This window comes from Bos javanicus, chromosome 17, assembly GCF_032452875.1.
Source record: "Bos javanicus breed banteng chromosome 17, ARS-OSU_banteng_1.0, whole genome shotgun sequence".
Lineage (NCBI taxonomy): Eukaryota > Metazoa > Chordata > Mammalia > Artiodactyla > Bovidae > Bos > Bos javanicus.
The window spans coordinates 45,191,448-45,207,472 of record NC_083884.1 but is presented as its reverse complement, the minus strand read 5'-3'; the positions used below and the strand labels follow the sequence as shown (position 1 = coordinate 45,207,472).

At 61.2% G+C, this 16,025-nt stretch overlaps 1 protein-coding gene across 22 annotated transcripts in view; it reads left to right on the top strand.

The window, feature by feature from the left end:
- FBRSL1 (fibrosin like 1) overlaps positions 1-16,025 on the top strand; it is an 84,210-nt gene that overhangs the window by 4,223 nt on the left and 63,962 nt on the right. For 21 of the 22 annotated variants that reach the window (XM_061384428.1, XM_061384444.1, XM_061384443.1 and 18 more), the window contains exon 2: positions 11,941-12,141. In XM_061384428.1, coding sequence (XP_061240412.1) covers positions 11,941-12,141 — 201 coding nt within the window. Of the gene's footprint in view, positions 1-11,940; positions 12,142-12,987; positions 15,780-16,025 lie in introns of those variants that run through there. The other variant, XM_061384447.1, reaches the window with a different exon arrangement.

The window sequence follows — 16,025 nt, the reverse complement described above, 5'->3', positions numbered from 1 at the left end:
TCCCAGCTTGGGATGTGAGCCTTATGCCCGCTGAGGGGTGGGTTTAGGCCTGGATGTGGCCCTGTGGGGGTGGGAGAGTCAGTGCAGGGTGCCAAGACACCCCCTTTCCTGGGCCACATTGGGGAGGGTCAGTAATGGTGATCCCTCTGCGATCCAGGTTCAGTCCCCGCTTGGGGCAGAGAGCTGGTGGTCTGTGCTAGCTCAGTGCTCAAGGCCAGGCGTGTGAGTTGGGATATAGCCCCCGCAGCCCATGGACAGAAGCCCATGCTGTCGGTTAACCTGGGGGGCCACGTGCTCAACCCAGTCCTCAGACAGGGACAGTCAGGGCTGAGAACACACAGATGATTGGGTGCTGTGAGGAGAGCCAGCAGCCAGAGAAGCCTTCAGCATGGAAAACGTCCAAGTCTCCAGGCCAGAGCACCTCCTCCAGGCTGCCTTTTGCTCTTCAGATGGGGAAACTGAGGCCTGTGGTGAGTGGGTGGGGCCTTGCCTGCAGTCATAGGCTGGAGTTTGGAACCTGCCTAGGATGTGTTAGGGTGCTCCCGCTGCCCCTGCTCCACAAGGGCCCACAGCTTGTTGTGAGGTGTGCAGCTTCCAAGGGGGACCCTGGCAGCCAGTGAAAGCACAGCCACCGCATGGACCCTCGGCCCACCTGAGTGTCCACCAGCCCAGGGCAGCACCGGTTTTGCTAATCGTGGGGTGGGAGGGGCTCTGGGCCCAGCCTCAGTCAGGCCTGGCGTCTCTGTACCATCACTGTCTCCTGTTGTGGGGGAGACGAGCTTTGTGGGAGCAGTTTTGACAATAGCAGCTGCTGAGCGCCTGTCTTGAGGACTTCCCTGTCCTCACACACCCACTTTGTAGAGAAGCAGATGAGGCCCGGGGAGGCCAGATCTTTACCCAAGATCTGCCCGCCGCCATCCCAGGCCACAGAAACTGCAGATCTTCCCCTGAACTTGGCTGCATTTTTCGGACACTCTTTGGGAAGAAGCTGAGCTTGAGCAGAGGGTGGTTCTGCCCAACATGTGAAGGGTCAGCCTTTTCGTGGGCTGCAGGAGCAATGCTGTGGCTGGGGCCGGCTGCCTGACCTCTGGGGAAGGGCCGACCCCCTGAGCACCGTGGGGATCTGCGCCGGACTGCAGAGCCTGAGGCTGCACTGGGCTCCGAGGGCTCAGCCGCATCCCCCAGTATCACCCTATGTCCATCTCGGGAAGTAGGGTCACAGGGAACACTCCGTGACACACAGCAGTGGTGGCAGCCGAAGTCCTGATGGACGGTGGCCTTGTCTATGCTGGCCAGCGTGTTACCCTCGCCTGCTCGCGAGCACAGGTGAGGGTCTTGAGCCCCTTGTTGGGCTGGGCCGTTTCCTGGGCTCCCTTACGCTGGCTCACTCCCTTGTTCCCCCGTGACTGGGGCTTGTGTGCATGGCATTTGTGGCCTCAGCACCTCAGGCTTCCCTGTCTGTCTCACCTACACTGTGCCCAGCCCCTGTGAAGGCCATGTGGAGCTGATGACAGAGAGAGTGGTGGGTACCTGGAGGCTGTGCTCTGCCTGGGGGAAGCATGGCAGAGAAGGGGTTCCACAGCCTGGAGCCTTCCCTTCCTGCTAGTCAAGTTTGCCTGGGATGAGCGGCAGCCTGGGCTGTGGGGCTCCTCCATGGCAGCTGCAGCGGCTTTCTCTCCGCCCTTGCTCTGGTTTCAGGGCCGTGTGTGCACGTATGTACAGTCGGGAGGGTGGGGGGTCCGCAGCCCAGGTATGTGTATGCAGCAAATTCTGTTCAGGTGGGCAGTTCGCTGCCTTCTGGAGGAAAGGTGCTGGAGTCTGGAAACTACACCCCCTCCATGGGTGTGGGGGTCACCGAGCTGGGGGCAGCCAGAGTGACAGCGGTGGCATACACTGAGACACCTTGAGCCACGTGGTTCTCGTGCTCTGTGAGGAGCCCTGGGAGTTGGAGACCCTGTGCAGATGGGGAGACTGAAGCATTCACCTGGCCTCTCGTCTGGGGCAGAAGTCCAGCTGGACGGGGGCCAGGCCCAGGTGCCTGCTGTGGTCACACTTCCTGGGCCATGCTCCCTGCCCACACCCCTCTGCCAGGAGTCCCTTTCTGCACATCTTCGGTGACTGGGAATCTGCCTCCCTGAGGAGACATCCCCAGGTTCAGTCTTCATGAGGCCTCTGGGGAGCCAGGCCACTGCCCGTACAGAGGTTTCCAACACTGTGAGTCGTGTCACTGAACCATGGGCCTCCCTCACTGGACTGTGCTTGGGATGGTCTCTCGCTGCTCTCAGTCACTGGGACCCAGGCAGTGGTGGCCCCGAGGCAGGCTGCGTGAGGCTCACGTGGGTCTCCCAGGCCTCTGGAAGTGACTGCTGGCCACCAGGGAGGGCTCTGAACCGTCCTGCCCTCCTGACTCATTGAGCACTGGCTGCATCTTGTGCCCCATGCCAGCTGTGGGCTTGGCTCCAGGCAGAGGAGGCGGACAGGTACCTAGACTCGCAAGAGACTGGAAGGAGGTGATGGGCTGTGATGACAGCATCTGCCATGAAGGCAAGGCAGGTGCTGGGGCAGGTGGGGCTTTCGGGTTAAGAGGCCGTGGAAGGTCTGTGAGGCCAGGATGACTGGTCACCGAGGTCACCTGAGACGCTTTCTCCTTCCGGGAGCTGGAATCTGAAACCTGAGTGGAATCGAGTGCTTTGGGGAATTAGGGCAAATGTGGTATTTGGTTCCACTTCAGTGTGGAGAATCTTCTAGGACCCTGATTTGCCACAGTAGTTCTGGAAAGAAGTCTCACTGAGTTTCCCCTTTTGTTCAGCTCACCAGGACTCCATGTGTGTGTGGGAGGAGAGCTGGTTTGGATCCTGGTGTGCACGTGGGGCTGGGGGGTGGGAGGCCGCTGTGCTGTGCATGTGCGTATGTGGGGAGGGACCTTGACCTGGGAAAGTGTCTCCAGTGGCCCCGGCTCTGCTTCTCCCTTGGAACACATGTTTAGGGCGGTCACCGCCCTCTGGACTCTGCACGGAGCTGCACATGTTGACCTGGCAGCTTGTGCTAGGGGAAGCAGAGCAGGCATCTGTGCCCGGCACCTGTGTGACCCTGTCAGGGGACCCCCACTTATGTGCCATTGCCAGGGAAGTACTAGGGGGCCAGAGCCCGGCCCAGTCAGTGGTGATACCGAAAATCACAGCGACAGGAACGACGACAGTCAGGGCCTTGGCTCACCTCATCCTCCCAGCAGCCCCTGCAGCAGGTGCGTGCTGCTCCCATTGTCCTCAGTTTTCCCCTCTGAAAACTCAGGAGTTAAGTCACTTCTTAAATCTGCATGGCTGGCAAGTAGCAGAGCAAGATGAGAACCAGGCACAGGACCTAGGTCTGTGCTGTACTGGGGAGGGGCAGGGGACGGTGGGTGGAGGCCATGTAACCAGAGAACGGCAGGGCCCCCACCTGTCCAGCCTGGGCTTCACCCCTCTGGCCCGGGGCTGCATGTCTGACCACCCTGCTTTTCCTGTCCTTTGGAGGGAGGGCCCTCACAGTTTCACACTGAGTCAAGAGTTGGCCCTGTGGGGATCAGGTGGGACCTCCAGACCAGCCACCACAGGAGCTCCAGCAATGTGTGGCCATCAGCCATGTCCTGATCCTCTCTCCCTGCCCTGTCCCACTGGTTGCTCCAAATCTGACATCTTTTGCCACCTTTGGTGCCTGGCAGTTGCCCCTCTCCCTGCAGACACTCTCCAGCCTTGGGGGAGGGCAGGGGTGTTCATGGTCCTGGCCTCAGGTCTCCCGCCTCTCATAAGAGCCAGTCCCCACAGGGACCCATAGGGTCTGCCACAATCCCATCACTTATCTGACCTCACATACCATAGCTATCCCCTCTGGCCCCCAGGCTCGGCGCTGTGTGCTAATCCTCAGACCCTGGCAGGCCCCTGGCCAATGCTTTTCCCACATACTGCTCAGCCTGCCCTCACCTCAGTCTTGGCTCCACCTGCAGCCCCAGTGAGGATTTGTCAGGCAGGAATGCTCATAGATTCATCTGGATAAAGCCAAGGGACCTTGACTCCTGGGATCACATCTCTGCCTGACCCAGATTCCCCAGGGATCCCCTGTCTGATGTCCATGGAATGAACCCATGTTCCGCTCGAAGCCTGGCCCTGCCTACCACCTCACCTCGGGCCCTGCACCCCAGGAGCTCCTGCGCGGGGCCCTGCCCAGCTCGCGTCATCACCCAGGACCTAGCTCAGGATGCTTCTTCCGAGGCCCTCCCATCAGTTGGGGCAGCCCTGTGCCTGCTCTGGGTCTCACTTTCCTCATCTAGGGGTGATAAGGTGGAAGTACCTACTAGTGGTCCTGTACCTCCCTATCTCTTCTCTGAGCTTGTTTTTCTTCATCCCCCACCCACACAGAACACGAGCATGAGATGGTTCAGCAGCAGCCGCCCTGGCTGCTCCCCTGCTGGGCCGGGCTGCAGCTGTGCAGATTCCAGGGCCAGAGGGGGAGCTCCCAGGACCACGAGCTTGAGAGGAACTGTGGCAGTCCTGGTTGAGCACTGGGTGCACTGTCTGGCTGTGGAGGAGCGGGCGCTGAGCCTCTCGGGTGGGGCTCATGGCCTGAGGGGCCCTGAACAGAGACCAACCTCATGTCATTGTCAGAACAGTGGTTTGTGACCATTAAATCCCAGTGTAGTGCAAGTCAAGGGTTGGCCTGGGTCACGGGGGGTACCCACGCATGGACATGGTGTTGGGTGGTGACTTAAGCAGATCCAGTGGGTGCAGACCTGAGCAGGTGGCTATCTTTGTCCACCGTCACACCTCCTTGTCCACCAGGCGCTTCCAGTTTCCCCAGACCTCTGTCTGCGTCGTCAGTCATCTGTCTGGCTTGTCTTTAGCCACAGGGTGGGTGGGTCTGCGTGTTCTGTTTCCAGGTGACTCTTCTCTGTCCTGATGGCAGAGGCTCAGTCAGTGGATATGGGAAGAGATGGGTACCTTCACAGGGCCTGGGAGGGGGCGTCCCTCTGGGAGGGGCTCCCTGCCCGTGTGCCAGGAGCTGGGGCCCGGGAGGCACTGGCCGAGGCTGCGGTCATCCTGCTGGAGCCGGGCTCCTAACTCCGTGCCCTTGCCCATCTGCCCTCCGGTCATGCCCACCTCACCAGGTGCTCAGTGCCCTGTGCGCACTGTGGGCGGGTGCTCGGGGTAGGCACTGAGGAGGAGCACAGTGGGACCAGGATGCAATGAGGCAGGTTCTGGAAGCTTCCAGAGCAGCAGAGGTGTCAGTGAGGACTTCAGGAAACAGCCCTCAAGGGCAAGGGGACCCTCAGGGAAGCCTTGCCTAGAGAGTCAGCGTACTGGGTGTGGGGCTGGAGCAGTGTGGGTGTGACATAGGCCGGGGACGGGTCAGAGAGGCAGTTCTGACCAGGTGGCGCGGCTGGAGGAGAGGCTGGACCTGGCCCCACAGAGCAGCCAGGCCAGCTCCCAGTTCAGCGTCTGAGCCCAGACAGGTCCCAGGCTGGGGGCTGAAGTGCCTGTGGCCTTCCTGCACCTGGAGCAGGGCCCAGGGCAGGGCTTAGGGCAGGCGGAGGACCTTCTCAGTCCCCCATCTGGCCCCCAGCCCCCTGTGTGGGCGGGGAGGGCCTCTAGCAAAGCCTGTCTAGATGGAGGCAGATTCTCTTGTGGTGGTTCACAGGGCTTTGCTTCCCTGTCTCTCTAGGACTTCCCTGACTTTGGCACTTAAGTCCCATGTCCCCAGAACCCTCTTAGTCCCAGGCAGACATGGAGAGTTGGTCCCTTGGGGGTTGGGAGCATCGGATGCTGGTGGTCAGTGCAGAAGCTACCTGCTTTCTGGCTGGGGGGAGGGGAAGGGGTTACCTCCTGGGGAAAGACTCTAGCAGTAAGCCACGGGCTCCCCCGTCACTGGGAGGAAGCACCTGCACGTGGAGTCTCTGCCCCAGCGTGTGAACCACAGCCTAGAGGAGCAGGGTGGAGGGGCTGCGGTTTTACTGAGGTAAGCGGGTGCGGGAGTGTTGAGCCAAACTTGCAGGTGAGGGGCAGCGAGCCATGTGCATGCCAGGGCAAAGGAAGCAGCTGGGCCAAAGCCCTGGGGCAGACAAGCTCTGATGGGAGATGACAGCCTGCCAGGTGAGCCGGGGGTGAGGCTCTGAAGGTAGAATGGGTGGGGCCCACACTCAGACTGCAGGCAGGTGGGATTTGACCTGAACTCCTGGAACCACAGAGAGCAGATGCCTGAACAGGAGTCGGAGAGTGCTGCTGGGGCCCTCGAGTCCAGGAGGTTCTGGGAGACAGGCAACCTCAGCCACCCTACAGCCCCCTGGCCCTGTCCCAGGGTGACATGGCCATCCCACAAGGCCTCCCTCCAGGAAGTGAAGGGGCAGGTGGGGTGGGAGGCAGTGGTGAGGTCTTGTGTGGGCCGTCCACTGGGGCCATCTGCGTTCTCACCCTGCTGAGGGGGCCGTGAGAGTTGCCCAAATTTGGTGAGGAGGGGTGAGCTCTGTGGGGTTGGGGTCCAGGTATTGGGGAACAGACCCCAACGTGGTTCACAGAATGTGGAAGGGGGCTCCTGCCCAGTTGGAGAGAGGTGGCCACGCCTTTGCCTGCAGAATCTGTGGCCTGGAAGGGCCTGATCCACGTGGGAGCAAGCAGCCTTGGCCCCCAGCGAGGGGAACAATTCTGAGTCTGTGTTTGCCAGTTTTAATTACTTTTATTTCTTCATGGTTGGTTTACTGAAGCACAGTTTGAAATTTTATTGGTGGTGCATAGTATTAATGTTTAGGGGAGTTAAAAGTATTCACATGAAATTGCCACAGGAAAACCTAATCTGTGATTTCATAGCAGCTTGCCCCCCACCCCAGTGGTCCGGGGAGGGTCCGAGGGCCTGGTCACTCAGGGGCTTCACTGCTGGTCCGTTGCCTCAGGCGGCCAGGGATTGTGCACCTCCGTGCCCCGCAGCGCCTGCTCTGAGGGCCCCCTGCGTTCGGGCGAGGGTGCCAGGGCCTGCATGGCCGCATCTGCCCGTGTGTGCTCGAGGATGCAGCCCGGAGGCTCCGTGCTGACGGAGGGCTACCTGGACACCCCTCTTGGGTCACCTCACTTGTCACCTCTGGTGATGGCAAGGGCTGGCCACTGCCCAGGCTGGCTAGAGGTTCCTGGGTCGCTGGTGGACATGACTGGAGACCCTGGAGCACTGGAGTTCGTCCTGGCTCACCCTGCATCGTCACAGCCTTGGCAGTGCCTCATTGCCCTGTTTGTACTCGGGAGCACTTGTAGTAGCATCATTGTGGGCCTGCAGTGTGGCTCCAGAAGCAGCTGTGGGTAAAACCCCTGTGCCTGGGCACAGCTGCTGCTCCAACCTCCAGATGAGGAAATTGAGGCCGGCAGGGCAGTGACCCTGCATGTGCCCAGGCATGGCTGAGCCTTTTAAAGGGGCCCAGACAACTCCCCCCCACCACCACCAGACTGGCCTCACAGGCGAGGGCAGCCCCAGCCTTGGATACCAGGGGCAGGGCTGGCTCGTGCTCACCAGCTGCACGCACAGAACAGAAGCCCGGGGAGCTCTGGGAGCGTTCTCGGGGCAGTGACTCGCTGTGGGAGCAGCGTCTGGACCCCGGTGAGCCCTGCTCCAGAGAAATCCTGCTGAGATGGTGCGTTTCCTTCCAGGAGAGGAAACTGGTGGGGCCGTTGGCTTAGAGTTCATACTCTCGAACCTTCAGGCGGGAAATGCTGTGGGCCTCTCTTAGAGCCAGGACGTGTGTGGCACGAGGCCGCCCGCCTGTGGAAGCCAGGGAGCCTCTGCACAGGGCCCACGCCGGGCGCATGGCAGCTTGGCCAGGGCAGGTGGCTTTCCTGCTCCCCCACTCCTTCCAGACGCAGAAGGTCCTGTCCTGGGGACCCACGTGCCACCATGGGCTGTGGCTGGGATGGAACTGGACTGAGTCCAGTCCTGGGGAGAGAGGCATGGGTGTTTCAAGTTTTCTGACAGTCTAGTTGTTTTTTAAAGAAAAATAACAGAAAAAGTGACAAGTTAGAACAATTCGTGATTGACATGTGTCTTTTTTAGCACCTGAATGATGCAGTGGCCCTATATGTCTGGAGAGATGACCTAGAGTTTTCCTGAGGCCCTGCCAGAACCTGCAGAGGGGCTGGGGCTAGTGGCAGAGGGAGGGAGGGGTCCCAGCCCGGGGGGGTGGGGTCCTGGAGGAGGTTCTATCTGCAGCGCCCACCACATAAGTTACTCCCATGCTTGCTTCCCTTCCCTGTCTGTCCAGCCCATTTTGTCTCCTTGGTTCACAAATGATTGTTAGAAAGACAGATCCCTGCCCCCGCCATGTGACCCCTTAGGGCAGGTTGCCCCTACAGGTTTCATGGTTAGTGGTGGACTGTCCACACATTCTCTCCCTTTGCTCAGACTTCCATCACAGACAGCCCTCTTCTCTTTCTGGGGCTCAGACGTGACAGCTCAGAGGTTATCCCCTGGACCGGAAACAGCCTTTGTGACTTTGGCCATGTAGGTCAAAAGTGGCCTTGGATGGCCCTAAGAAGGCCCTGAGGTGGGTACTTGCTCCTTCCTCCCTGTGAGAGCTCAGCCCACAGTGACGCGTGAGGTGCGCACCTCAGGATCAGGACACACGGGCAGGAGGCTTACTCTTTCCAGGATGAAATGGTCCACGGGAAGGTGGGGAGAGAAAGCTTGCCACTTCGTGTGGCAACAAGAAAGTCACAGTGCCTGTGTTGGGTAGGAGCGGGGCTCCAAAGGATGGGAGATTGGGCCCAGGGGCCTGGTCAGTGCAGCTGCAGTGTCCTGCGCGGAGACTCCGCCCCAGACTCCTGTCCAGGCTGCGGGGTCTGAGTGTGTGCACGCCTATGTGTGGGGGGGTTGGGGGGGAGATGCCTCAAAGCCCCGTCTCCTTATATCTGTGGGCCCACTTATATCTGTGGGCCCATTAGGTGGTGTCTGCCCATGCCTTCTGCGTTGGCGAGTGCCGCGTCAGCCTGGTCACAGGTGCTCGGTCAGATGGGAGCGTATGTGAACAAGCCTGCATTTCCGTCTGTAGACTGAGTGTGGCAGGCGGCTCCGTGCATGTGGGCCAGCCCAGTCCCGTCTGCCGAAGACCTACGTGGGACAAAAGCCTCTCCCTCCCCTGAGGAAGCCTTCTGAGTGGGGTTACGGCCTTTTCCACCTTCAGATGGGAGGCTGGGGGGAGGCGGGGACCCATGGGTGGTCAATGAGGTTCTGAGGGGACAGACCTGCAGCCTGGCGCCGGTGGACAGGTGGGGGTTCCGGGGGCCTCGCTGTTTTCCAGGGCCTGGGTGGGAACAGTTGAGTGACCAGGAATCTCTCTGGACTTCTCTGGGCCTTGGCCTCTGTCTGTAAAGGGGTTGGCATTCATGTGTCATGGGCACACCAGGAGTCCATATGTATTGAGTATCCTGCGTGTGGGAAGCAAGCTGCTGTGTTCACCAATGCTTTCTGTCAGTGGAGGCACAGCCTCAGTGTTGTTCCCCAGGGAAGCCCGTGGCCATATGCAGGGCCAGCTGCTAACTGCTGTCAGACGTCAGAGCCTCCTTTGGCCTCCCTCACATCCCCAGGAGACAGGCATGCACCTCTGAAGTGGCTCCTTCCCTTCCACTTGCTTGTCTGCATTAGCCTTCCCTCTTTTTGGGAGTCGTGACAACTTGCCTGATGGGCCCACTCCCTCCTGATCTGATCCCAGGTGCCTGGAGCCGAGCTGGCATACAGTCGGCGCTCACTGCCACTGTAATGAGTTGGCCTGATTCCTATGGGAGGGGCAGGCGCGGAGAGTCCTGGGATCAGCAGGGACTCTTGTCGGCAGGGCATGAGGTGGGGAGCAGCCCCTTCTGACTGAGACAAGCTGGTGCCCTGGGGGGTTCCAGAGGTGGCTGCAAAAGTGCAGGTGATCTGTGGGTGTCTCTGGGGTCCGATAGCCCAGAGTGTGAGCGTGGGAAAGGGCTGTTCTGCACCCAGCAAGTCTGGGTCCCCCTTGCTGCTCAGGCAGAATCTGCCTGTGGAACTTTGGTCAGATCCACAACTGTGGGCCTGGCAGGTCATCAGTGGGGACCTGAGTTCCAGGCTGGCAGGACTGCTGTGTGGCATGGTGTCTGACCTTACGGATGTCCCAGGACAGGTGCCCCACCTGTGGCCCCCACAGCTCAGCTGACCTTTAGGAGCCCCCATCCCCACTGGGACACCATCCTTGTCTCTTCCTGGTACTCCTGAGTTGACATTGAGGATAGGGCAGGGGGGTGCAGAAAGGTGAGCGTGCGAGCGCTTGGTGAGGGGGCAGGCGTCACAGGGTGCGACATGCTTCCTCTTGAGAGGCTATGGATGGCATTTCACTCCCCACATCCTGCTTAAGCTCCAGGTCTGCGTGCCTGTGGGTTTGGGCCTGGGAGAGGGGAGGGATCTGTCACCACTGCCGTGTGCAGCCGCGGAGCAGGGTGGTCAGTCAGCCTGCAGTTGGATGTGGTTGCTCCCAGGCCAGGCCACAGGCCACACCGGACAGGGCAGTCAGGGTGCCTGGAGGGACAACTCCCAGTCTGGTTGGCCTCATCGGCGCCCCTGGTGAATTCTGGAAAGTGTGGGCCCTGCTCACTGGGTGGGAAGAGGGACGTGGGGAGTCTTCTTGAGGTGGCTGCGGACCTTGAGTTGGAGGACCCCACCCGCAAGCACAGCACCTCCTGTTTCCTGTCTTCTGTCCAGGGGACCAGAGCAGACTGGGATTTCGTTCTTCCTGCCATCTGCTTAAGTGCCTGGGGACACTTCTTGCAGGGCCGTGGGATAAAGTCACCGTTGCGCTCATTCAGGCTTTCCTCCTCGTCTCTTCCCTGGACAGATGCTCTTGGAGTCTGCTGAGTCCCTTGTTGGCGTTTCCTTACCTCTCTCTTACGCAGCCCCGTGGTGCTGGAGCTGCCTCCAGCTTCCCTGTGGATGCCAGCGAGAGGCACCTCACCTGCTCAGTACATATCAATGCCAGGTCCTCCTGGGTTCTGGGCACATGGGCAGGGCTGTGTGTGTTGGGGACTGGGGGAGCGGGGCATCCAGACCTCTGCATAGTTGGAGCTGTGCAGGCAGTGCAGAGGCTTGATGGGATGGGAGACCACATTGTCGTTGTCAGCATTAGGGTAACACATGCTTGTTAAACACCCACTGTGCATCAGGCTCAGCTCTGGGTGCTAGGTACAGCTGTGAGCAGGGCTGGCCCACATCTCTGCTCTAGGGCTTGGTCTTGGGTCGCTGAAGCCCTGCACACCTGGCTGAGATGGAGACTGCTTTCCCAGGACGGTTCCCATCCGGTCAGGATGCCAAGCTGCAGGGGATTTGGGCTGATAGACCCACAGGTGGCTCAGGACCAGAGGAGGAGGCAGCTGGAGTTGCACCATCTCTGCCTTTGGCCAGCTACTGTGCTAATGGCCCTCAGCCCAGGGCTCACCCTGGTTTCAGACTGGGAATCTGAGGGCCACTCCCAGGACGGGCCATGTCTCACAGAGGCCAGCACAGCCACCAGTCTCAGTGCCTGCTTCCTGTGAGCTTGGTTGAGACGTCACACTGGGCCAAGAATCAGGGCACCCTGTTACTGGCTGGGCTCCTTGGGAAACACCCCAGTCATACTCCCCAAACCCCTAGTCCTGACAGGCCCGCCCATACTCATCTGACCCATGTATGCACTACCCGTCCCTTCATCTCCCTTCACTCCCCTCACGCGGCCCTCCCAGGATGGGAGGCTTCTTTGCAAGCTTAGAGTGGTAGGCTGACAGCCCGCTGTGGAGGGCGGCATGGGCTGCGGCCCCTCAGGTGGGCACTGGCACGTGCACAGGGCCCCACCTTTGGCACAGCATAGTCTCTCATGGTGCCACAGGTGGGATAGCTAACACTCCATGTGTCACCACCGATTAACTGGCTTTGTTCCTCCTCATCCCGCAGAAGGACATGGCCCTGAAGCCACACGAGCGGAAGGAGAAGTGGGAACGTCGCCTTGTCAAGAAGCCCCGGGAGGCAGAAAACTGCCCATCTGCAGAGCCAAGTGAGAACGGGCGGCCCCTGGAGGCAGGCAGCTCTGAGCAGGACCTGGAGACCCCCTGTGACCGAGGGAAGAAGAAGGTCCCTCTGCAGCCCACCAAGCAGGTGAGCCCCGGGCCCCTCCCACTCAGAGCCATGGGCTCTGTGCCTTCTGCCCCTGGGCAGCCTTGGGGCCACACCAGCACCTGGACACCACCCATCGGCAGCTGGGCCTCCCTGGCAACGTGCTCCATCGTTGTCGGGGGTGAGGTATGGGGCACATGTGGACTGGGGCCAGGGGCACCCGTCCGCTGGAAGTCTGAGGGTCCTGAATAGAGGCAAGAGGCACCTCGGGTGGGTCACAGCCAGAGAGAGGCCATGCCAGGCCAGGAACTGGGGGCGGGGGTGTCTCGGCTCAGGCGGGACGGGAGGGTGCACCGCTGATAGGCTGGCCCCGTTTCCTCATTGCGTCTGTCAGGCTCCGCCGACTACGGGGTGTCCAGCGTGTCTGTAATGCGTGGGGTCCAGGCTCATTGCTCCGTGCTCTCCATGTGCTAAACTTAGGCGAAGCGCAGTGTCTGCAAGATGGGGGGAGTCACATCACTTGTTTGGTGGCCCAGGCGCAAGGAGCAGCCCCGCTGAGAGCAGGCCCTCAGTGGGGGGTGATCCTTGCTGTCACCCAGAGCCCAGCTGGCATGGGGCAGGGAGACTGGGGCCAGGGGCTTATCTCCCAGAGCATAGGGTTCTGTCCTAGGTGTCGGCTCAGCACTGCAGCTGCTTTCCTCTCAGGGACTCACTGGTTTGCGCCTTCTGTTCAGAGAGGGGGTTCTTCTTGGTGTTTCACACTCCACTTTCAACTCCCTTGGGGATTGGAATGCTGGTGAGGGGGCAGCATGTCTCAGGGACCCGGGCTGGATGGGGGGTCTACAGACACACCTGCCCAGGTGGACACGTGCTCTTTCTTCCATGCAGGTGTGCTCCCCAGAAGGGGGGCCGCTCCCAGCCAACCACTGGGACCAGAACGGCCCGGCCCAGCGCCAGCAGCAGCTCCAGCCCAGCCAGCCCCAGGGGTCACTCCCAGCCCCGTGTCAGCGCTGCCAGCCCCGTCGGGCTTCCCCGGACCCCGGGCAGCCCTGCCAGCCCCAGCGGCCACTCCCGGGTCAGCGCAGCTGGCCCCAGCGGTCACTTCTGGGCCCAAGACAGCCCTGCCAGCCCCGGCGGTCACTTCTGGGCCCAGGTCAGCCCTGCCGGCCCCAGCAGCTGCTTCCAGCCCCAGATCAGCCCTGCCGGCCCCAGCGGTCACTCCCAGCTCAGCCCCACCAGCCGCGTTGGGCACTAGCCCCCAGGCAGCGCTTCCGGCGCCTGCGCTCCCTCCTGGCCCCGTGGCAGCGCTGCCGGCCCCTACGGTCCATCCTGGCCCCGTGTTACCTCTGTCGACCCCTACGGTCCATCCTGGCCCCGTGGCACCGCTGCCGGCCTCTGCGGTCCATCCTGGTCCCATGCCACGTCTGCCGGTCCCTGCTGGCCCTCTGGCACCGCTGCTGGCCCGTGAGGTCGTGGGTGGGCCCGTGTTTCCGTGGCCAGCCCAGCAGGGCATCCTCAGGACAGCGGTGCCGGCCCCTTCGGTCACTGCTAGCCCAGTGCCAGCGGTGTCAGCCCCCTCAGTCGCTCCTCATGCTGCGTCCACGTCGCCGGCCCACCAGCTCACCCTCAGGCCAGTGCTGCTGCCCCCGGCGGGCATTCCTAGCCCCATGCCAGCCCCGAAGATCCCTCCTGGGCCAGCCCAGCCGCCCCCGGCGGTCACTGCTTGGTCTCAATCAGCCCCAGCAGTTAGTTGAAGCCCCAGAGCAGCCTGGCCCCCCCAAACCTTCACTGCTGGGCCCTGGACAACCATGCCAACAAAAGCGGCCACTCATGGACCCAGAACAGCCTCACCCACCCAAGCGGCCACTCTTGGGCCCAGAACAGCCCTGCCGACGAAAGCGGCCACTCTTGGGCCCAGAACAGCCCTGCCAGCCCCTGCGGTCACTTTTGGGCCCAAGCCAGCCCTGCAAGCCCCAGCCGTTACTCCCCTTACCTGAGCGCCCTTCACTCCTGGGTCGGCCAACTCCACCCCGGCGGCCTCTCCTGGGGCCCCCGAGCCAGCCACGGCAGTCCCTGCTGAACCTGGCGCGGGCCCATCAGCCCCAGCTCTCCCTCCTGGCCCCAGGCCAACCCTGCCAGCCCCTGAGGTCACGACGGACTCGATCCTCCACCCCTGCGGTGGCCCGCCAGGCCCCGTCCGTGAGCCCTGGAGCCTGATGCCCGTTCTCCCAGACCACCCCAGGTGTGGCTCTGCTGAGCCAGGCCAAGGGCCCCCTCACCCTGCAGCCTGAGACGTGTTGTCAGACTGGTCAGAGGCCTTCTCCAAACAGGCCAGGCTGTTTGCGGTTGGAAGCTGAGGCTCAGCAGAGGTGGGAGCCCCCTGCAGGGCCACCACTAATCTGAGGCCCCCCTGCGTCAGGAAGAGAGGAGATGACCTCAGCACCTTCCCACCTTCCACAGGCTCACCCCCACTGTGCCCACTGCGTTGTGACATGCACGCCCCCAGGAGAGGGAACACAGCTACCCCCAAGGGCTCAGGCTTGGGGTTGGGGGGCGGTCCTTCAGCATCTCTCTGTGCCTCTAAAGTGCCCACGTGTCCTTCAGTGTTGAAGTTCCATGCCCAGGTGTACTGTTCAGAGAGAGAGTTTGTGTGTACATGTACACAGCGTGTGGTCTGCAAGTATGCGCGTGTCCATGGAAAGAGAGAGAGAGAGTGTGTGTCTGTGTGTGAGATTTTGGGAGGTGTGCCAGCTGTAGGCCTTGCTCTCCTTGAGCCCCTCTCCATCTGGCCAGTGTGCATTCCCTACGCCCCTCACCAGGCAGAATGTGGGCACAACCAGAGCCTGGCCTGGGCCCTTACTTGCCTGCCCTCTGGCAGAGGGTCACGTTTGTCCAGCTCCAGGGTCCTGTGACTGTGGAGAGAGGACCTGAAGGATGCTCAGGGCCGTCCATGGTTGAGTGGGTCTGCTGGTGCCAAGGAGGGTCCCCTCGGGAGTCTGTTTCCACCCTGATGGCTGGGCAGTGAGGCGGAGGGCAGTCTCCCACCCGCTTCCCGAGCTTTGGACCAAGAAAGCTTGCAGGGCCCAAGGCCATTCCCAGAATGTCTGCTCCCAGCCTCCCACTTGTCCCCTACAGCTTTCTGGCTCCCCGGCCCCCCAGGACGTCCCCTGTCAAGACAGACCTCACACTACAAGGCTTTCTCTGCTGCACCCCCACCCTGCTACCAGACCCACATCTGCACTCAAGGGTCATCCACCCCTTGCCCCTGGAGTCCCAGCACAGGTGGGAGAGCAGCATCGGCCACCAGGGCTCTGCTTTGTGCGCCCGTCTTACCCGGCTGTGATGGTCACTTCTAGTACTGACCTGGTTCACGGAGGCCACAGACACACACACCGCACCCCCACCCCACCCCACCCCACCCCACCCTACCCTGGTTTCCAGGCCCAAGCCTTCCTCCCTGCTTGGTCGTGAAGACCCTGACACTCCGGGGTCCTGACACCCAGGGCAGGGCCTGCAGATACCTGGTCTCCCTCCCAGAAACATGGGGCTTATTTTTCTGATTAAAGAAAATAAAAAGTGCTGTGCCATTATTTTTATAATAGCATCAGTGTTTGTAATTTAACAGTTTGTGTCGTATGGAAAGTGATTTATTCTAACAAGTGGTTTTCTGCACATCTGGACTTGCCTCTCGTTTATTCCATTTCAGCTGAGTTGCAGGAGAGCAGCCAGGGGAGAGGGTGCCCAGGCAGGGGGGCATCTGGCCCGGACATGGCTCACTGTGCCACATGGTGTGGGCCTGGGGGCATCAGCTCACCGTAATGACCCTCCACGCCCTCCTGGCAGCCTACTTAATGGACCGCTCCTCCTGTCCTGTTTCTTGGAGCCCCAGCTGTGGAAGGGGTCTTTTTCTCGATGCCACTGAAGGC